The sequence below is a fragment of the Centruroides vittatus genome, unplaced genomic scaffold, assembly GCF_030686945.1.
Source record: "Centruroides vittatus isolate TY-2023 unplaced genomic scaffold, ASM3068694v2 contig_628, whole genome shotgun sequence".
NCBI classification, from domain to species: domain Eukaryota; kingdom Metazoa; phylum Arthropoda; class Arachnida; order Scorpiones; family Buthidae; genus Centruroides; species Centruroides vittatus.
In genome coordinates this window covers 2,235,063-2,259,485 of record NW_027122385.1, presented here as the reverse complement: position 1 = coordinate 2,259,485, position 24,423 = coordinate 2,235,063, and the positions used below count along the sequence as shown (strand labels likewise).

At 23.9% G+C, this 24,423-nt stretch overlaps 1 protein-coding gene across 1 annotated transcript in view; it reads left to right on the top strand.

The window, feature by feature from the left end:
• The window catches only part of LOC136979553 (synaptogenesis protein syg-2-like), a 270,903-nt gene that overhangs the window by 125,776 nt on the left and 120,704 nt on the right, over nucleotides 1-24,423 (top strand). Inside the window, exon 2 of the mRNA XM_067275556.1 lies at nucleotides 1,766-1,903. Coding sequence (XP_067131657.1) covers nucleotides 1,766-1,903 — 138 coding nt within the window. The remainder of the gene's footprint in view (nucleotides 1-1,765; nucleotides 1,904-24,423) is intronic.

Below are 24,423 nucleotides of genomic sequence, written 5' to 3'. Positions count from 1 at the left end.
GACAATTTAATAATAAAATTATAAAATTTAATTTTTTCTTAGATAAACAAACTTTTAAATTATGTATTACGTTTCTTTAAAAATTTCTTAAATAAATAATTTTTATCATTTGACCTTTAGAAAAAGCGAACTTTAATAAATAAAACCTTTTTTTTTTCCTTAGAAAATTGTGAAATTTTATCACTAATATTTAAATTTAAGAATTAATTCACTTATTTTCTAAATTCTTTTCTTAGTTTATCAGAAATGAATAAAATTTTTATGTACAATAATAATTTTGAAAAAATTTTATGCGAGTTTTTACCCTCAAAAAATTATTTAATAATATTAATTTTATTTAATTTTATTATAACTGTAAGAAGTTTTAAAATATTTATGAATGACCGCTTATTTGATTACTAAAACTTTGTTACGAAAATAATTTAAGAATTTTTTTTATATTATTTTTCTTTTTTATAAAATGAAAAATTTTATTACTGAGTTTATATATTGTATCTTATTGAATATATACACTCCGCAGTTTTATTGTCTTTAATAATTCAATTTAAAAACTATGTTAACCTCAAATATACGGGAAAAAATCTAGAAAATTTATGAATTTTATATAATTTCTAAATTTATGAGTTATATATTTTATCCATTTTCATTGGTTCAGCTTGAACTAATTAGATTATTTTTGGACTAACAAAACTATACAAATAATTAATCTATAAGGGAGTTTTAATATTTTTAAAGTTAATAAAAAAAATTATTCTCTGACAGTATATATACTGTGTGGCTCAGAAGTACAAGTAAAATTTATTATTAATAGGGCAGTTATTTATTATTATTAATATGATTAATATTTTGATTATAAATTGAGTTACGTGTCATGTTATTAATTGATAATTATTTTGATAGTTTAGAGTTCAAAATTCCCAAATAGTGAAAGGTTAGAACTATGGAAAAACGTAACAACTTCGCGGTGAGAAGAATTGATAAATGCGTTTGTATGAATGAATAAATATGCAGTTCGCGCATTTGCCAAAACACAGATTAGCACAACTGTTCAAAGTATCACGTCTAAATAACTAGTCTAAAATTATGTTCTATTTAAAATATATCTCTTTATAATATGATATTTGAATATCTTATTCTATTAAAACGTAGATATACAGCAGGCCTGGTGAACTCAAATCCGTGGGTCGCAACTACTGAGAAAGAAACAAACGTTTCAATCTACGAGATTTAGTAGAACATCTACTAACTTGGCAACGCTGGATACGTCATAAAATTACCGTTCTTTATCAAAGACACTTTGCAATAACAACCCTAAGATCTTGCACGGAGAAGTGGGTCGCAGCAACTCTGGTGGCAATAATTATATTTAAAGTTTCATACACGTAGTTATCATGTGTTTAAATCCAGACTGTTTGTTGAAATTATCGATGGTAATTATGATGGACCTATATCTTAATTGTGTGAAACAAGCATTAAGTATCTGTGTTTTTAATGAAACATAGTGCGAGTTAGAATCATCGGAGAGCTGCAAGCGGCCCGGAGACAAGTCGGCTAGGTTTCATATGCAGTATATCATTAAAGTTTCTCATGTATACATTGCTAATACAATGTATTCCATTAATATTCTAAATTTTCCCAAAAATACGATATTTTTAACGCACTATTATTTATGAGCCATCCTATACGATAATATTTTAGAGAATTTTCTTGTATAATTATAAATATTTTATTTAAAAAATAATGGAATTGTTTATATCTATTTCAGCAAATCGATACGAGCAACAGTATTTTCGAATTAAACCACAAGATAAAGAAGCAATCGAAGGGGAAACAGTTGAATTTCAGTGTCTTGTCGAAAATGCAGCGGGTGACGTCCAATGGAGCAAAGACGGATTTTTACTTGGTACAATGAAGATAAGTCGTTACTACGAATTTAGTATTAATTAATATAATCTAAAATAAAATTAATGAACTATAGAAATCGTATGAATACTACAACAGTAATAACAAAAATGAAATTGGAAAGCAATGCAGTAGTAATATTTTGTTTTATTCATCAATCTTCACAAGTAGATCTAATTCAGATTAATTTAAACACTTTAAATTACTTTTATGACAAGTTAAATTAAGAATGATGTTTTTCTACTTACAGCAGAGCGTCGATAAGTGGAACCAATTGGGGACTGGGGTCCTTCCAGTTAATGATTTGTTCCAGTTTCCGACTTTGTACGAAAAAATACATTAACCTGTCCGATGTTCAAATTTTTCTCCGTTGCGTATCGCTTCCTGTTGAATTTTTCTCTGTTGCGTGTCGCTTCGTGTTGAATTTTCGTCGATTTTAAGCCTAACGAAAATGTTTATAATAATCATCGAGGCTATCGTATCGTTAAAAATTATTTCTGCATTTTGTACAAACAAAATAAATATATTAAAGAATATAAAAAACATGAAAATTATACTTTAAAGTAAATTTAGTATCAAAAACATTCGATTCAACACGACACAGTCCGACTGAAAATCGTTCCACTTTCCGGCCATTCCACTTACCGACGTTCCACTTATCGACGCTCTACTGTATAATCAAACGTTAAAATAAATGCATTTTAAAAACTCTACAATAGATCATTTAAAGCTTTTTATATTAACATAAAATATGAATTATTTTAATAATATCAGTATAATAAAATACAGTATCTGTTTTATAACATCCGTTTTCTAATAAAATCCTTAAATATTCATTATAATAATATATATTATTTATAAATAATAATAAAATTGTTTTAGTAATTCTGGATATAATGAAAAAATTCAGAACCGTAATAATTAATTGTATCGATAATCATTATATTTTTTGAATATTTAAAAATTTCTATAATTTATAGAAATATTTCTTTCTTTTTATATAATACTAGCTGACCCGGCCACACGTTGTTGTGGCTCAAAATGTATCTATTATAAATGTATAACATTTCCCCCGTGGGAGGAATTTCAAAAAATCCCTTCTTAGTGTACATTCTCTTGACGTATCCTATTAAAACGCAATCAACAACGCATCTAAAATAATATAATAGAAGCCGAGTTCTTCACAGTAAGCCTTAATCCTGTCCCTCTCCCCCGCAAGGAAATATCGAAAAATTCCTTTTTAGTGTATATTCTGTTGACGTAACCTATTAAAACGCAATTAAAAACGCAAAAAACCGCATGTAAAATAGAATAAATAGAAGCCGAGTTCTTCACAGTAAGCCTTAATCCTGTCCCTCTCCCCGCTAGGGAATATCGAAAAATCCCTTTTTAGTGTATATTCTGTTGACGTAACCTATTAAAACGCAATTAAAAACGCAAAAAACCGCATGTAAAATAGAATAAATAGAAGCCGAATTCTTCACAGTAAGCCTTAATCCTGTCCCTCTCCCCGCTAGGGAATATCGAAAAATCCCTTTTTAGTGTATATTCTGTTGACGTAACCTATTAAAACGCAATTAAAAACGCAAAAAACCGCATGTAAAATAGAATAAATAGAAGCCGAGTTCTTCACAGTAAGCCTTAATCCTGTCCCTCTCCCCGCTAGGGAATATCGAAAAATCCCTTTTTAGTGTATATTATGTTGACGTAACCTATTAAAACGCAATTAAAAACGCAAAAAAATCGCGTGTAAAATAGTATAAATAGAAGCGGAGTTCTTCACTGTAAACCTTAATCCCGTTTATCTCCCCCCAGTAGGGGGAGTTTCGACATGTATATTATATAAAAACACGTGCGTATTCGAATGCAACGTTGTGTCAAAATTTCAAAGGAATCGGTAGGAACAAACAAACGTTATATTTTATTTATATAGATAGGTAGAAAATGATCTGCTTTAGTCCATTCTCACAGAAAAGCATAATGCCTCACAGAAAAGCAAACTTAGGTCGTCGGAAGTTAGCGCCATCTGTTGGACATAAAAGTCTTAATCCATATATAAATATATTTTTGAAAGGGGGGAAATGGTGATCTTCACATATGCCACAAACCTTCGCGGGAGTGTATTAAACAACTTCCCAAAGTTTCATGGCAATCGGATAAATGGTGTGGTAATGCATGAAGGACAAACACACAAACACACACAAACACAAACACACACACACACACACACACACACACACACACACACAACACAACACACACACACACACACACACAGACATACATTCGTTTTTATATATATAGATCATAACTTAAGTAAACCATATCTTTATATTTATTACATTATTCAAATAACAAAAAAGCATGAAATATTAATCCGTATACTTATATTTATGACGATAAGTATATATACGTATTATACGTATAAATAGCTGTTTATTACATGGCCATGGAAATAGCCGTGCCATTTCCCTCCATTTATATATAATATATTGATCTATATTTATATACATATAACTTATATAATATATATAGTCACTATAATATATATTATAGTCAAAAGATTACTCAATATAAATCGTGTCTTTGATTAATGATTAGAATTATTTGAATTTATATACCTAATATTGTACAAGTGTATTTATTATGATTATAAAATCATAACAGTTTAAATTCTAATTGAATTAATGCTATATATTAATATTTTTAATCTGGATTATTGTTAATCAAATTTATAATCGATATGCTGCATATAAATTTAATTTATTAATATATAATTATTATCGATAATAACGTACAGAGATGCAGTATCGACAACGCCTTAATGCGCTGTTGAATATCATCAATGTTCTTGACAGCTTGTGTGCCCTTATTTAGGTGACCGTTTGGATTGAATGACGAAAGATGTTAGCCGCCATTATGTCTCAGATGTGTGCTATTTGTGACAGATAAGGTGACCTAAATGACTAAGGAAGGATGTCAACGTTCTTGTGTGTGTTGGAGTTTTAGGATACTTACCACAATATATTCGCTAGAGTCTTCTCACTTTAAAACCGAGAGGTGAACTATAGCTATAGGTGTCAATAACATTAGAGAACGACCCTTGGGACCATCTATTTCTACATCGTTCTTCAGTATCGACTATATTATCCCAATGTGGGTTCAGATTGTGGTATTCGAGAGAAAATAAATAGCAAACGATAGAATTTGGCTTTCGATAACGGATTTCAGTTAGTTAACGAGCCATAGTGGATAGATTAGAATTTGCCAATGGTTTAGTAACGCAATAAATCCTATCTAAATTTAGGTTTGATGATAGTAACCAAGAAATACATCATTGCAAGAATTTATTAAAATTAAAAATAGCATTTTTATTGTTTTCAATCTTGTTAATATTTCTAAAATTATATATAGCAAACAAATCAATAATAAGGAAGAAATAAATATTTTTGAAAATATACACGAACTACTAAATATTTAAGACTGACCAGTTATGAAGTTCAATTATGAAGTTTAAAGGACAGTTCAAACTTCGGGACTAATGTTGTCGATTGAATTGAGAGACGAATCGGTTTTAGGTTTCTATGCCTCTGGGCTGTAAAATAGAAGATATGCTTCCAAAATTATAATACATTTGAAGCGTCCATAGCTGCAGCCTAGTAACGAAATCTTTTGTTTAGCTTATGTGTAAATTGTGGTGTTTAGTATCACGTGCAATCTCTGATTGTAAGAACCTTCAAAGAAAATTCTAATATTTAATAATGATGTCAGAGGTTTCAGTATATTAATTTAGTTTTTTACATAGTACTATGAGAAATAAAAGCCAGTCTACAACAACAAATTTAACTTACTTATTAGCTCATTTTAACATTTATCTTACGTATAGAAAATAAAAAGTTTATTTTCTGTCTTAATATAAAATATATAAGTAATACCATGAATATTTATATAATATATTACAGCAAAATATCAATAGGCTACTTTTATATTAGATCTTTATACTGATTTGAATAAACTACTATATTTTTCTTCATTTTAAAGTGTTTCAATTGTTTACCCGAAACAATTTAATTAGAACTAATATTATATATAAACTACGAAACTTTGATTTATTAGTAATATTATGTGTAACAGATTTTAGGAACATTTTGATTGTGGTTTTAGATTGTAATCATCAAAACGTATTTGTTTGTACAGAAAAATTATGCAATAATATCGACTAAATAAAAATGTATAAAACTGTACAACCCATTTCTCTTAAATATAAAAAAAAATTCAAATAAACGTATACTCAATGTTTAATAAAATACAACAATTATTAATTATTATTTAAATTAATTTTTAGCTCGTCAATATTTTGTAAACTTATAACGAATTCAAGCGCAACAAAATTAATTACTGCGAAAAGTTCTCTTTTAATTAGTTCAATTATAGATGTCAATTAATATCTATTGATTTTAGCAAATTTTTTGGTATTTTTAACTAAGTAAATTTGAATTTGGCTAATAAAGATAACATTTAACTTTATCTAAGCGAGTCTTACTTAAAAATTATTTAAAAGGAATCTTCCTGTGAGCTATTTATAAGACTTTTAAATAGGAAATTTCCCAAAAATTCATTAACCATTGAAGAGACTAAATCATAATTCAATTGTATTTTTTTTTTTTTTTTAAATCATGATTCCAGAAATTTGTTAATGAAAATATATAGCTCTAAATTTACTTTACATCTATATTTGTATATAGAACACACGAAAAAATCACTATTAACAGACTTTTGGGTCTTACTGTATATTAATTCGTTTATTTTAAATATTATTTTAATATTTCTAATGTTATAGATGATTATTTGATGAGATTATGAAAAACAGAATGTATTAAATTATACTAATATTAATATTTTTTATTTTGTGTTTGGTTTTTTTTATTGTTTGTTTTGGTATGTTAAAAAAGTTAAGCTATTTTTTAAAATAAGATTACAAATAGTTATTTCTGAACAAATATTCTTGAAATTACAAATAGCGACAATAGTAGAAAGTGATAAATTACCACATACAGTGAATCACATCTCATATAATAAAGAAAAAAAAAAGGATATTAAAGCAATATCCATTTAAAAAATGGATATTGCTATAGAACATTGAAAATACAAAGAAAATCTCTTCCAGGAGACTTCTGCCCAGATAAATTCACTCAAAAATGATGCGAGTGGCATAAGTCCTGACCTGGATAATGTGAGCGAAGTAATAATTATATGCTTTAATTTGATTTGGATAACGCATATTTTGCTACATTCAGAAGTTTTTAATGGTAAAATCTTTTTATCTTTCCATTATTATTGTTGTTTCGAGTGCCGTCTTACTTCACCGGAAATGAAGTAATAGTGATATTCTGCACCATTGCAACTCCAAGAAGATATAATTCCCAAAATTATTTATGAGTGTTTTAATGTTTTGACCTCTTTCTATTTTATTTGTTATTGGATATCTTGTTAATGAATGACTTGTGTTTTACTCTTTCAATTCGCATATTCTGCTGAAAATGAATATCATTCATTTATAGCACATAGATTTTTCTAATGAATGGTTCATTTCAGCCATGGAAAGAGACAAATTGTAATTTATTTATAGGGTTTCTGGCCATTCTAAATGGCAAAACTAACTGAATTAAAAAAATAATAATGTAAATATTATTTTATGTACATTTCTAAAATATTATGTTCCAAATTGTGGTTATTTATATAATGTAGATATTATAATGATATACAAATTAAATAATCTGAGCTAGATATAGAATAACTAAACTTCATTAAATCTTATTAACACTGCAATATCTTTGTATTAGTAAACTCTAAACATAAATAAAAATTATTTATACTAATCAGAAGATAAATTTTCTGAACGAATTTAGAAAACATTTTCTGTTATTTTACTAATATTGATTTTTTTCTTTATTCAACTTAACATTTTACAAAAATATGTTTAGTAAGCCTACTTGTTTGTGTGCATACTTTTAATATAATATTCAACTCTAACTTTTATAATATGATTTTGAGAAGTAAAATTACTTTGAACATTTGCACATTTATAATAATTAAGCTTGAAAATTTCGATCTTATATCGTCTAAACTTATTTTCTAAATATTTAATATTTTAATCGTTTATTATATAAAAAATTAACTAAACACATTTTTATTGTTTATATATATATAATAATATGTATAACTACATATAAAAATATCATGTAAGTAAAGACAAAATAAGCATTATATATATATATAAGCATATGCATAAAAATAAAATAAAATATCATTAATTTTAATTAAAAAGTTTCTGTTATTAAATAAGTTTATTCTTTTAATTTTAAAGACAGAAATTTACTGAGGACACTAAAGATCGTGGACACAAGACAAATTTCAGTGTGTATCATGTTACCCATCAGAGAAAATTTGACTCTTTTTATATCATTTAATATTCTAATCTAATGACTATCATAAGGTGTAAGACATTAAAAAATCTAACTTTTTTCCAAAAACTAAAAAAATGAAAAAACAAATAACTGTGCGGCGTCCAGTATCTCCCGTGGCACGGAGTAAAAGCGGACGGTGTTTGGGACAACAACGAACAGGTGGAAAGTAACCATAATTTTTGAAAAGAAAATTTAAAAAACTAAAATACAATTTATTTATATATATTCATTAGAAATCGAGGTACAATGGATTCGTCAATTTATATAAAAAAAAAAGGTTGCTTATGGTCAAAAAGCCGATCCTGATCATGGGCATCCTAAAATTGTAAAGCATTACGAGAAAAATCGTTTAAATGTACCATAATGTAAATCCCAAGGCAATTCCGAACACTACACTGTAAAATTGTTTGATTCTAATCTACTTTGGAGAGAGATGCGTTGCTCTATCTACAATTAAATATATAGTAAATAAGTAGCACAATACACATTATTATTTACATATAGAAATATCTAATATCTTAATGTAACTGACAGAGCAACAAAATCTTTTAAAAACAGCGAGTTTTCAGCTATACGTAAACGCGCGGGCGTAACATATGTCAACATTACGTGGCTGATAGGAATCATGACGCAATATGACAGTGCTATCAAACTTTTATTTTTTTCTATACTATTTTATGTCCGGCCTTAACTTGATGTCTGGAATTGCTCCAGTCTGTCTATAAATTTTGGACATTGCAACAATACATTTTATGTCACTTTTAACACGAATTTCAAATTAACACGTTTAAAACACTGAAATTATTATAGGAATTTTATCTTTTAATACCTATAAATAACACTTTAAATAAATAATATATAAAAATTTAAATTAATATAATTAATAATGCAGTTAGGCTATTTAAGTTATAGTTAACATTTTAAATTATAAAAACGTAAACATGTTAATTTATCTAATTGATTTTTCTATAATAAGATATATGTTATGTTTTACTTAATTATTTATATAATAATTAATAAAATCTGAAAAGTCTATTATATATTAATTTATAAATTTTAATAAATAATATAATAATATAATAAATTAATAAATAAATTTATTAATTTATAAATGTTATATTTATAATATTAATCTATAGTTTCCTATATGTATCTATAATTATATATGTAATTTAAACAATTTATATATTTTAATGCATATTAATAAGAAAATATAATATAATAAACAATGATAAATTTATTATTTATTTGCAAGATTGAATAATTATAGATATAGGATCATATTATATTAGGAAAAATGAAATATTATATACCATTATATTATTTAATGAATACGTAAACATAAATACATAGTGATTTTATCTTGTGTCATTAATGAATTACCTAACAATATTGTAGAAAAGTATAGAGTTAAATATATTCTGTCTTCTTTACTGTTTTTCTGAAACTAATCAGCACGTCAACTCCAAAGTAGCCTAATTAGAAAGATTAGATATAGGGTTTGAAGTGTCATTAGGCGAGGACCACGCGGTATGGAAGTAATTATGTGAAGAAAAGAGCTCTTCTCAGTTTATTGTTGCTGTTAGATTATAATTATTATTGTAAATTATTTATTGTTTTTAAATTACTCCAATTATTTTTTTAATCAAACAGTATAAATTGAAAAGAATTTACATTAAACACAATAATTTAATAAATATTTTTTTCAAACAGACAGTTTATTTCATTGCATATAAAGTAATTAGTATATTTATTGTTAATTTATTTTTATTATTTCTAGGAAAAATTTGTTATGTAAAGAAGTTTTAATATTTTATTCCTGTAAAAAATAATTTATACAAAAAAGAGCATTAGATTTATTTAAATCGAAATCATTATTTTAAATTTCTCGAAAGATAAATTCTTCCTTTATCGATTTTTATTTAAAAACAGTTCAATACAGTCTCTATAGTAAATGATAGTTGTAAAAAAAGTACTTTAAACATTTTAAAGCAAAATAAAAGCGTAAAATAATAAAATACATTCAAGAATATTTTTTAAAAATTTATAATAAATTATAATTTAAAAGTTTGATTATTTGTATTGATATAATAGCATAATTTGGTATGACAAATAAAAAGCAACATTAATAATAACGTAAATCATAATAAACTAAATTTTAATACTTTTATTGCTGTATTTACATAATATTTAGATAAAGATGTTGTCGTAAATATTAAACTTTTTAAATTTTTAAGTAACGTGTTATTATGTCTTGCATCATTAGAAAAAATTGCTTTTGACACGATTCTTACCTCATATTCCTTTAACTGACGTTGAGAATAATTTCAAAACACGAATAGAAGTTATTTAAATCAAAAACATTATCTTAAATCCTTCGATGACAATAGGAAATGGACGAAAAAAGCTGATATTTTGATTAAAGTTGTCAAAAATAAGCAGTTTTATGTCAAAAATTATTTACATCAGATTGAGAATCATTACTATATGTTATTTGTTATTGATAAAATAAATAAAAGAAATTAAGTTTAATTAGAAATTACGACTTAAAGTATCCATCAATTAATTTTATTGAAAAGATAAGTAGAGAAAAAGATTCATAATTAAGAAAAATTTCGTACGATATATTCGCCTAAATGAATCGAAAAAAAAAACATTTAATTCTCGGATAAAAATAAGACCATTAAATATGCACATTTTAATTCAAATTGACTTTATTTTATCACTCAAACTTAGAATAAGTTGAAATTAATATTAATATTAAAAAAACGAAATTAAATCTTTCAGAAAATTAATAATTTTTCTTCTTGAAACTGATACATTTTTAATAAAATATTATGATTTTATAGCAAAACATTCATTAGATAAAATAGTTAATAAATATATTTTAAATAATTATTAAACATCTTTTATAATAATTTATGATTTTAAATAACTTTATTAAATCGACGATAAATTATAAAAACGTAGTGATATATTAATTTTATATTAAGTTACAGTATGACCTAATTAAAATCCTAGTGCTAATGAATTTTCACATGATATTATTAGTCATATCTTAAAGAAATTTACTATTTTTCTTCCATTAAAAAGGTGACACGTCTGTTCATAAAACGAAAATAAAATTTTTTACAGTGAATAAAATTAAGATTATTTTACAGATATTTTTAAAGTTAATAAATAATTTTTTATTGTCATAAATTGCAATTTAAAAAATTCTGTTAGTGAAAACTTATTCTATTTTTGTTACGGTTTAGATATAAAATTTACTTTAGCATTTAGGCTGTATGAAATTTACGCTTAATGTAGTTTTCAGTAATTATACTTAACTTTTATAGCAAAATAAATGTATAATCTTAACATAATCCGAGTAACGTCTACATTTATTTTCATTTATCATTATTAACGTCTCAACTTCACGTATTAAAATTTTCAATTATATGTTCATTATACATATAATTTCTATGTCATCTGCATATCTGGTATGATTGTTGAGATAATTTCACATATTCAATTAAAATTAATTTAAGCATTTTTTAAATGTTATAATTAATGTAATATATACTATTTTAGGGAATATTTTAAATTATTTTAAATTTTGATTTATTTAATATAATTTAAATGGCTAAAATTTGGTAAAATTAATACATTTAACTTTAAAATGTCATAATAATTATGTTTAAAATTGTTTTAAGATTCAGATTTTTCCTACGGTGCGAAAGGGGTGAGGAGAAGTTCAAAGTTAATTACAAATGTGAGGCCATGTTCCTCATCTAATATATGAATAAAGTCAGTAAAACAAGTAAAATCAATTTTTTTTTTTTTTTACCAATTATCAAATAAAACTTTAAACCACTTTCATAGATATATTAATTTCGTGACGCATATCTCGTTAACAGACTTCCCAAGTTTATTCCTAACTGACATTCAAAATACTCAATATACAGTATGAATACTTAACCATTTGGACATAGGAAGTGTTAAACCAATTTCGGGGGTCTTTTTAACGTTTTTAGGCGACACTTGTTAGATTCTCAGTCAGCATGTTTTGCAGCATTCCAGTAGGGAGTAAGTCTGAAGAAATATGTTTATTAGGGTGCATGCCCGTCCCTGTTACGTTGTTGTCAAATCTCGAGTTTTTTTTTTACCACCACTCACATCATAAAAATGCACTGCATTTCCATAACCGGACAATTCGTTCCACTAGGGATGCATCCGGTAATAAAAATGCATCCACTAGTGGAATGGGTTTTATGTTGCAACAGGCTTGCATGAATATTGAATATTTTAAAAATTAATCATAATTAAGAACTATCTTTACACCATTAAAAAATTTTCTATATAGGTAATGATTTTCAAAATGTCATTACCAAAGTATTGCTTGAATACAAAATAATATTGAGAGTCTACGTCTGATAACGAACTTGTTACATACCTCGAAATGAAAACTCTTTCATAGGTATTTACAAACGTAGATTAAAAGAAATATTTAGTTGATAAAAATGACATATATACCAAGCTGCCACTACAAATACCTGTAGTTTTGACATTTTTTTTGAAGTGTCAGCAACCTTTCATTGGGCTGAAATTTGAAAAATTGTAGACCTATAAATTCCCACTGTCGTAAGTCTGTCACCGTCTTTCCTTAATCTCGAGAACGGAGATGGATAAATGAAAGACGAAACCAGATATGGAATTAATCGGGTTAGAGGCCCCGATTGACTATATACAAACTTCCAACACAAACCGAAAGTCACATTATTTTAATTCAAATCTTTTCCCCTGAAAGCAGTCAATAGATGACTGGCACGACTGTATTGTTAAAAGAAAAGAATGATGTACAGGGGCAAAACACTACAGTACTAATTTGAGATGGAGAGCATATATTTTTAAATTAAATAAATTAAAAATATGATTAAAAATTGCAGCCCGACATTGTGGCTATGTCACAATAAATAATTGCTCGTATGTATTTAAATTTTTAAATAGTGAAATGAGTGTCCCTTCATTGATTCTCAAGTCATTTTGTAATCGCATAAATATAAGAATATAAAATACTTTTATTTTCTCATATTTTAAGATTTTTTAAAATAAAATGTTAAGGTTAAATAAACAAATAATATATACTGTACTGTATATAGATAATAATAATTAATCACATTTTATATAAAAAATTATTTTAAAAATTTACACGAAAAACTATAAAGTTATTTTCCTATGAATCAACAAAAGAACAATATGTATATATTTCTACATACTCGTATACGTGCAATGTTTTAATTGGTAAGTTATATAAAATAAATTACTTTATTATTTCTCATAATAATAGTTTAAATAGTTTAAAAACTTAATTAATTTTTAATTTAAAACGTTGTTGTATCAATATTAACTTAAACAAAAAAAAATTAATATACAAGTATAATTGTAAAAGTAGAGAATTTGAAACTATTTAAATCATTTGTGTAATTTTAATAAATTAGCAAATCTTTCATTCAAATCAATCTTGTAACGAATAATAAAGGAAATTATTTATTTTTTTCTTCTTCATTAACTTTATTAACAAAAGTAAGGGAATTTGAAAAATTTAATTCTATTTATAAAACTTTATCAATTACAAAATTCCAGCAAACTTTTCTTACGATTTTTATGAATTTGGTAATGAAAAGAATGTTTTTTTTTTTCATAAATTTTAACTAAAATTAGTTTCAAATTTATCTATTATATTTTTTTTATTTATCTTATGTATTAATCGAAATTTATTATTTTTTTATTTTTTTTAACGATTACATTGTCGTAAATTTTCTCTGGCAACCCTCACATTTCATATGAATTGTGCTGAAGTAAAGTAATCTTTAACTTATTCTATAGTTCTGTAAGGATCAGATATTGAATCTTATATCAACATTAATAAAAGTTTGTCATTTATATCAAAATTTTATCAAACTCATCGATTATAATCATGATAAAAATGAAAAAAAACGACCGTAGAGATGTAATTTAAAGGTAACGAATTTTACAAAAACTTTTATATACTTAAAGACTTTCAATAATGTTAGTAATTTGTTATGATTTATAAGACTTTCAGATCGATTCTATAACTTGTATCTGAGTGATCTTGCAAATGGAAGTTGTGAAATGCAACAAAGATTCTAAAATGTACTCACATTCTCTTGGTTTTCGAATCTGGTTTGTTCTAAAAGTAGAAAATAATTATTCAGTTCATTATAGTTTTTCTAAATACTGTTGCAATAAAAATTCTTAATTAAGTGTTTTCTAATTTTCAGTTTTGTATATAGTAATTAAAAGGCTATTTTTGAATCTGTTAAAGTTAGAAAAAACTAATATTTTGAAAATATCTTGTTTAATTGTTAAAGGGTAAATTGATTATTAAAATTTACTTTAGAAATTATGATAATAATGAATGATTTTTTGAAAAAAAAAAACATTTATATATTCAATAAATTATCCTTAATAAATAGGTGCATTGAAAATCCGAATTAAGTCGAGACGAATTTGAGAATTTTTAATTATTCAATTTGATTGTTGCTCGTAAATTTTGCTATTATGTTCTCGTAAATAGGACATGTTATATTCCATTTCAGTTAAATAATTCAATGAAAAAGGTATTAGGTTTTTTAATGAATTATTTTTCTTTATATAGAAAAAAACTATAGCCTGTATTCAAAACAGTTGATTATCATGCCCTGTTTACTTGTTTTTTAGCGCCATATAATTAACAAAAATTAATATTAGTAGTTGAAATGAATAATTATTATGAATTTTTTGAAACATTTAAATAAATATTCATTAAGATAAATAATAAAAAATATACAAAAAAGTTAATATTAACATAGTAATTGAGCAATTTCGAGCAATTTCGATCTTCTTATGACACTAATCATGTCATAAGAAGATCGCTGTTATCTTAAACTGATTTCAAAGAATTTTTAATGCAGCGAAATCTTAAAGAAAAAAATTTTTAACTTTGGACATGTTTTGGACAGTATTCTTTATGACGTATAAAAATTTTATTAAAGATTATATATAAAGGTTAACTATTTATTTTATTCCTTGAAAGTTGTATCACAATCACCATGTCAAACAAAAATATTTAATTTGTGATTAAAAAATTTTATTTGAAGAATACATAGACCCATATTTATAATCTATGCCTATAGTAAACCTACATTTTCGGATATATTTTCATTATAAGCAAAGAAGAAAATGAGAATAAATCTGAGAAAAGATGAAGTAAGGGATTAGGAATAATTTTTAAAGTATAGGAAAAGATTGGATATATGATCTGTAATGTCTGAGAACAGAAAATAAATAGCAATATTCAGAAAAATTGGCATTTCGTTTTCTCATTTTTGAAGACAAAATGCAATAAGACAGATAAATACTGAAGCTTTTATCCTTAGATATACCGTGGACGAACAACCGGATGAAAAGTTAGAGAAGTTGAAGGAAGTGCAAACAGATGTCGAGAAAGAGAGATTGAAACTTGAAGAAGGATACTACTGACCTTTTACAAAAGACAGAACACAATCCATCATTCCAAAGAAAAGTGAACTTCTTTAACAAAAGAGGTCAGCTAGTACTTTCTTTAAAATAGGAAATATCTTAAGTATATTTACAACGTCCGTTTCTAGTTAATGTCGTAAGCTAATGGTTGATCCAACAAGGATTAAATCCACTAATCTTCTTCTCTAGAAATCTGGTAATGGCTGCAATCGAATTAATTCATGAAGATTAATGATGGAATTATATCAGACAACTGTTCAGTATTTGGATTTTCAATTTGCTGAGATTCACATCTATCATTTTCTATCTGAAGAATAAAGATCAAAAGAGAAATTTTTACGTTTTCTCTACTTTTATAACTTTCTTACGACGAAATAATGAGAAGATACTAACAAAATACGAAAATTAAGATAATTATTTTTGTAATCACCGCTGTGAGCTTGACATTTTAGAAATACTTAAAATTAGTCTTCCGGTAGTTTGAAAATTCCTATCCATAATACATAGACTTGATGATGAAAATTATTTCTGAAAATAGGAATTAGGTATGGTATATGATATACAAAAATATTTTTTTCACTTCTAATTAAATATTAATGGAATAATTTTACCTATTTTCGTAAGCAAGTTGACTAAAGATTAAGGTTTCGTGCTGAAATAGCGATGAAAACGTTTATTAAATATGTTTTTAAATAAATAAACAAAAACAAAAAAAACTAATTTTTTTACTTAATTAAACATTTTTAAATTGGAATAACTTTAACTGAAAATTCGAATTTGAAATCTATTTTTCTCAAATTATAATTAAAATTAAAATTTGAATAGGATTTTAAGTTAAACTATTCCTAATTATACAGGTTCATTTAACAACAATTTACATTAATCGGTTATTTCATGTGAAACATTTAATTAATTAATGAGTTCTTTAAAGGAAGGAAACATTCCAAAATACAATAGACCACCAATTATGCATTCTATCAGCATATATAAAAAATTTTCATAAAAAAGTATTAAGGTATAAAAACTTCGCGTTTAGTTATAACAATTATAATTATTAATAACATAAAAATGGTATTTAGAATTTTTTTAACTAACAAAAATTAAAACATAATATTGAACGAATATGTCGAATGAACTTTAAGAATTTATTTAAAACAAAATTTTTATAATCCTGTAATCTAAAGAATATACAAAAATTAATAAAAACAATTATTAAAAAATAAATCAGCGGTCTATTAAAAATAAATAAAATATTAAATTTTTAATAATAATTTTATCAGTGTTTATAATTTAACATTAAAATTATTATCTATGGATTACTTAAAATATAATTGCTTTAAATTCTCTGTAATAACTATAGAAATAATCGTGCTGGAAACTGTAACGCAACTAATAGTAATTAACTAATAGTAACTAAGAATATTTTGATAATTTTCAAAATATTAAATGAAAATCATATTAATTATTTGGCTATTTCAGCCCGTCATTTTTAAATTTATCACGAAGTGTCAAGGGGCTGAAATCAAGGAGTGGGATGCCTAGATTTAATGGTAATCCATATTTTTTGCGGGGTCATAGAAGGTAATTATGAAAAATTAGGAGCAGATCAATCAAAGAATTTAAAAATATATATGGAACAGACAACAGACTTTTTATTTTATATATATATATATTATATTTTTCTTCGTATAATTATTCATCATGCAAATTGTTTGTTCATAAAAAAAGTTTACTTTATAAATAAGAAAATAATGGAAATACAAATAATTTAATCATTATATAATAATCGTTAAAAGTTGCAAAAGTTGATATTTTAAAAATATCTTTAAATTAATATCATAATAATACACGTATCATTAAACACGAGACAAGAAAAAAATTGATTATAAAACTTCCATTAAAATATAAAATTAAATTAATCTCCATAGAATATTATTTAAAACAATTGCAGCGTATTTTAGAAAATAAGAATTATAATTACTATATGAACTAAAAAGTGTGTAAACATTTCGACATTACACGTTTTTAAAATTTTATTTAAAATGGAAATTCTAATTTTAGTTAAGCTTAAAAAATTAAAAAATGCAATGCAAACAATCTTGCATACTAAATTATTAATAAGTCATAATGTTAAGTGAGTGATACAATATTTAAAGTTTGATATCATATAATACAAAGAAACAGTAGACACTATATGTGTATTTATAAATATCTAACTGAAAAAATAAGGTTAATTTTTACTTAACATGAAAAACTTTAACAAGACAAATTACAAATAACATTAGTTTCCTTCTTCGTTTCCAACAAAAGATTGCACACAAACATAATACAAAATTAAAAGGCCAAAGCTCATTGTAAATCTATTACATTCTTTCTTCATTTTAAAATCAAAAAATAAATTTATAAAATAAAATTTAGTTTTAATATTATTTTGTAATTTGATATAAAATTATTTTTTATAGATATTTTTAAATATCGACCTGAATTATTTTAAATTGAAAAAAAAAAATTGAAATTTCAAAAATTTTAGTGTTTCTAGGAAACTAGAATTGCTGGACATAAAAAAATTAAAATTTTTCTTTAAACGTAAATATTTTTTTGTATTTAAAACCTTAAAAATACTTTATTATATATTAATATTTGAAACTACATATTATTAAGAACATTTTTACGTATTACATATGAACTTAACCGAATAAATTAAACATATTTTATTTTTTAAATCTTTCTCAAAACTTTTAAAAAATAAAAATTATATATTTTCTAATATGATAGAAGACTCAAAACTCTAAGAGAACTTATCATTTCTTTCAAGTTTTGGGTCTCCTATAATACTACATTTCGTTAAGAGCTAATTTAAAAAATATATGTATTCTGTAATTTAGAAAAAAAATAAAAAATGATGAATATCGATTAAAATCATTAAGATTTTAGCGAATATAGAAAATGTAATGTAAAAGTTTAGATGTTCACTCGTATTGTACAAGCTCTCATAATTGTTTGTTTTGCTTATTTGTAAAATTTAAAATTTAATTAAAATCTACGTGGAAAATATGGAGAATTATTTTCATTTTTTAACGAAATGCTAAAAGAATAATCTTGTTAGAGAATTTAAATATTATGAATTATAATATCGGAATATTTTTTGAATGAAAGTGTTAGCCTTTTCATCGAAAACGTTTTTTAAATATTAATATCAAAGTTTAACTGGTGTTAATAAGGTCCTAGAAGATACAGTTTAGTAAAAGTTATAATTCGTCTTTGTCTTTTTTTTAGAAAAACTTTAATTTTTTAAACAATTATTATCATGCTTTTCTTTTACTACAGAAATATTTATAGTTAAAGTTCACATATTTCGAACAGTCTATAACAAAACCTGCTTAAAAGAATTGCATGATTGTTGAGTTTGGGCTAGAGAAAACTTTTTGCATCTGAAAATTCCATTACATCCACAAAAGTAACAGTATAGTGCTGTTTTACCTAATTGTTCATTATTAGACCGGTTTGGTTTGAAGAACTCGGTCCCATATGTCCCAATACATGTTCCGTTACTGGCAGCGATATGCATCGTTATTGACCATAAAACTCCAATAGCGTCAATTTCTTAAATCAACAGTGATCATGCAAGATGCTCCACACGGCGAACCATGTAAAAACAGATGCTTAGGAATCATTTTGTCGATGAGCGTATCGAAATTTTCGTGCAATTCTGTTAAGTACTTTTTGCTGCAAACTGCTCGAAATATGAACTTTAATTATAGAAACTTTATACGTTATGATTTAACAGTCAAAACATCCTCCTGTCAATTATACTAATAAAGAAATATATGTTTTTATTTAAAGCAAAACTATTGCGTTAATAGTATTATTTTAATATAAAAAAACATAACTTAAAAATAAGCATTACACAACACATGTATTAGACTTTTCAGATCGTTTTATAGTTACAATTAAATAAGTATAGAACGTTTTATATCACAACTATGTGGACAGCAGGTTGATAGAGACAGAAATAAAAAGGCGAAATAATAAAGCCTGGCAAACTAAAAGATGAAGGCTAATCTGAAGGAAAAGGGATTTACTGAACAAAAGGTGAACGAAAGAAAGGACTGGAGCCTGTTGATAATAAGTAGTAACCTCATATAAAAGATTAGAAAATGTAGAGATAAATAAGGTTTAGAAGACTTTACATAATATAGAAAATATATAGAAACTTTATGGAACGTTCTTATAATTTTAAAATCAGTTTTAAGTATATTCATTTTTATAATTTTAGGAGTTTGTTAATATTTTAATCATTAATATTTTCAAAATTATTATTATTATAAGAAATTTGTATCTGATTATAAAGTTTTCATTATAAAATAGTTTTTTAATGTTGTTATGAAATTTTATAGTAAATTTTGAAGGAAAAAGTACTTTTTATTTGTGAAATAATTGATTTTTGATGTTTTGTGTTTTCTATTTTTATGAAATAAATTTGAAATATATTCTAAGATCTAATGAATATAACATCAGTTTTCGTAGCTGCATAGTTTTCTTCGTATATAAAAGTAATTTATCTTATTTTAATTCGCTGAAATTAGATTTTTATTATTATTTTTATACAATTTATCCTCTATTGTGACTCAGTTAATAACTAATTCTAGAATACTAAAGAGCTTTCTAAAAATAACAGTAATAATTTATTATATTGAAAATATTATTATTGTATTTATTATATTGAAGTAACAATTTATAACAAACTTTACTAACATAAATATAAATCGATCGTACTTAAAATTATTTTCATAAGTTTACTAATATTTAAGATATAAAAACAAATCGATTTTTAATAAATTAACTTAAGAAATATTTTTAATATTTAAACGCTTTAAAGGACAGAAAGGAATCTCTAAAGCAATGGTTCTTAGCCTTTTCCGCTATTTGCTCGTCTTGAATTTTTTAAATGTATTCTTGCACCTTCAAGAAAATTCTTAAAGATTTTTTATGTAAACGTGTAGGATAGTCTCGTATTATCATGTGTATTTGACCTAACTTTAGGTATAGATTAAACGATTAAAAAAAGAAATTCATATCTGCATCAATTATTCATTAACATAAAAATTATTAGGTTTACATTAGAGATTTTTTTTTTAAATGTAATTATATATTTAAATTTAATATTAGTACATTTTAATTATGATCTTAGTTTAAAAATTCAGTTCTTAATGAAAAAGGAAAAAAATAAACCTAAAAAATTAAATTAAACAAAGAAAAAATTTTATTCTTCGAAAACGATGCTTTTCATCTCCAGGAAAAAATATCAAACATCCACTGTGTTGCACCCCAGGTTAAGAACTACTACTTTAAAGGTATAAACCTTAACATTCTTCCTGATATTGAAAGTTTTTGGTTTCTATTTTCTTTTGTAAAAAATGTCTTAGCTGTTCATCAATTGCTACTTCTTGAATTAGAATAATGTAAAAGCTGTTTGTCAGCAGATGCACCCCTGGTAGGAATTCTTTTAATTTTTTGTTGCATACAAATTATACGTCTCCTCTTCGCTATCCAGGATCAGAATTCTTGTTTTCTATACTCTTAAATTTTTTTACGCAACTTCTATTAATATAAGAATTGATTATACTGTAAGATCATTCATTTATTTCGGAAAAAAATTGATTTTTAAATTACGTTATTCTTTCTAGAATTTCAAATTTATCGATTAAAAGTGTGACTTGATTCAATGATTCGTCAATATATACCATTAAAAAGTTGAAAAGTTTTTTCTCTTCTTAATGAAATGTTAAATTACGAATTTGAAAAATATATTTCTTTTTAATTTTATCTTTTTTAGATATTTTATTTTAGAATAAAAAAAAAGATTCATTCAGTTCTTACAATTTGAAATCAATATCTGTTTGCTAAAATTGTGCGAAATATTTCAGATACTAATGTGAAATTCTCACGATTTTTCAAAAAATTAAAAATATTTGATATATTTTTATAAATTATTTTTAATTTTTATATACCGGTAACTTTTAAAGTAAATGAGTTAATAAATAGATTTAAACTTTAGTTTTCTTATATTTATCAAAAATAATTTAAAAATATGTTTTAATGATGTGTGAGAAATCACAGATACCAAGATAAAATCCATATTTTTTTAAAGTCCCAAAGAGGTTTTTTATATTTTGATAAAATATTTTTAAAGCTAGTAAATTCAATATTTAAACTATAGTTTTTTTATTTTTAGTTTTTTTTATTTAAGCAGAATTAAATGTAATAAAATATTTTCTTATGAGTTTGGATGGGAAGAAAATATAGTATATAAGGATTGCATCTGTTAAAAGCAAACTTTTGACTTTAACCAACTTAAAAAAATGAGTATCATAAGATATTTCAGCAATTTTTAGGAAAAATTTTTATCACAACATCTAAAACTAAAGTAATTTCAAGTAAGAAAAGTAAAGTTCAATAATTTAAAAAATAAATAAGAAAAATTACATTAAAGAATATTTTTAAATATATTTTTGAATTTAAAATATTTTAAATTTAATTAAATATATATATTTTTAAAAAATTAAATTTAAAATTATTATAAAAAATTTTGTAGAAAGTTTTGAAATTTATAATAAAAATACGAGAATGTTTTATAAATATATAGGTTATAATATCAATTAAATTAGAAAATATATATTATAAATTTCCATTTTAAAATATGAAGTTTTTGAATTATAAAAAAATATTTAATACATCAAGTAAGTTTAAATTTCAAATTTTTCTGAATATTATAAAAAATACATTATAGGGACAACCTTTTCATATTTTATGAATTTCTTTGATAAACATAAAACGCTTTTAAACATCGTCAGAATTTAAAATAATATTTTCTTAGAAGATAACACTAGAAAAAAGTTTTCGGTTTTACATTTTAAGGGAAAGACTTAAATTAATAGAAGAAAAAAAATATAATTTAAAATTCAGGAAAGAACTTGCAATATAATAATTTTCAAAAAAAAAAAAAACATTTCTTATTGCATAGAATGTTTTTATAAATAATTTAATGAATTTTCAAACATTTATAGTAATAAAAAGTTCAGTCTTCAATGATTTGTTAATGTAATTTTATGCTTAAAAATAATTTATAATCAATGCTTTTACCTAAATTTCACAAATTTTTTGTATTTAAAAAAATACTTATTTTAATTTTAATTAATTTTATTAATTAGTTAGAATAATAATTTCAAAGTGAATTAGATAAATAATTTTTAATTTATTTAACTTGTACAGTTAAATTGATGTAATTGAATAATTATATTTATGATGTAATGTAAATTACATAGATCAAAAGAATTGATATATGTAGATAATTAAAATTTTAAATCTTGTAATTAACTACTTACATATACTAATAAAGTATGTTATCTTTGATTTAGTCTACTCAAAAATCTATTTAAACAAAGAGAGGTGAGTGATATTTAAATCACAGTCACAAATATGGGGAGTCCATTTCATTCCGAATTCCATAAAAATATGTGAATAAATCAAAGAAGCAAATAAAAATGGATTTTTAATCACTTATCTAAAGAAAATTTAACTTATATCACTTTCATATTATTATTATTATTTTTTTTTGTATAAAATAATTTAGAGGCTAATACGTGTTCTGTAACCCAGAGCAAATAATGATCTATTTAAAATTAAAAACAGTTACTTCTTATATAAAAAGTTGAACTAATTAAAGCTATTAAATTATTTCTCAAAGAACAATTTCTCTCGCTTTCTTACCTCTCTTTTGTTTCAAAAACTGCTAAGTTGTAATAAAAGATATTAAATATTTTTTAATATAAAGAGAATATTTTAGACATCTCTATTATTATAATATTATGAAATATTCTCTTTGTATAAGAGAATATTTTAAAACGTATAAGGTATTTTTATAGAAAGGCAAAAGAATTTCGGCAAAGTATTCTAAAAACATTGATATAAAAAAAATGGTTAAAATAATAACATTAAAATGCAAATTATTTAAATTAATTTGCTATAACATATAAACTATTTTATTATTAAATATTTATTTGAAACTTTATAGAATTTAATTGAATTTTACATTTAAATTTTTTTAAATAAATGTGTTGAATAATAGTTAATATTTTGAATTTGATTATTTTATTATACAGATTATACATAGGTTATATACATACAGTCATAAAACCTGTTGATGAATTGGGTTAGAAGAGAAGAAATTAATTATTTGTTATAATTATATAATGTAAAAATATCAATACTATAATAATTTGTAAGAATTTTTTAAAAATGGGCAGTGAAATGTTTCTTTAGAGTTTTTAATTGTCAGTTTTCTATTATTATTTATATTTTAAGTATAGTATTGTGTACATAGTATACATTCAATAGTTCGGTAAGCAGTATAATTCGAAAACAATAATAGTCAAACACCTTCATACACTCAGCTACAAGATAAATTTCACTTTTAATTTTATTTAAAACTGGATAAAATTTATTTATCTGTCATAGACGTATTATTCCT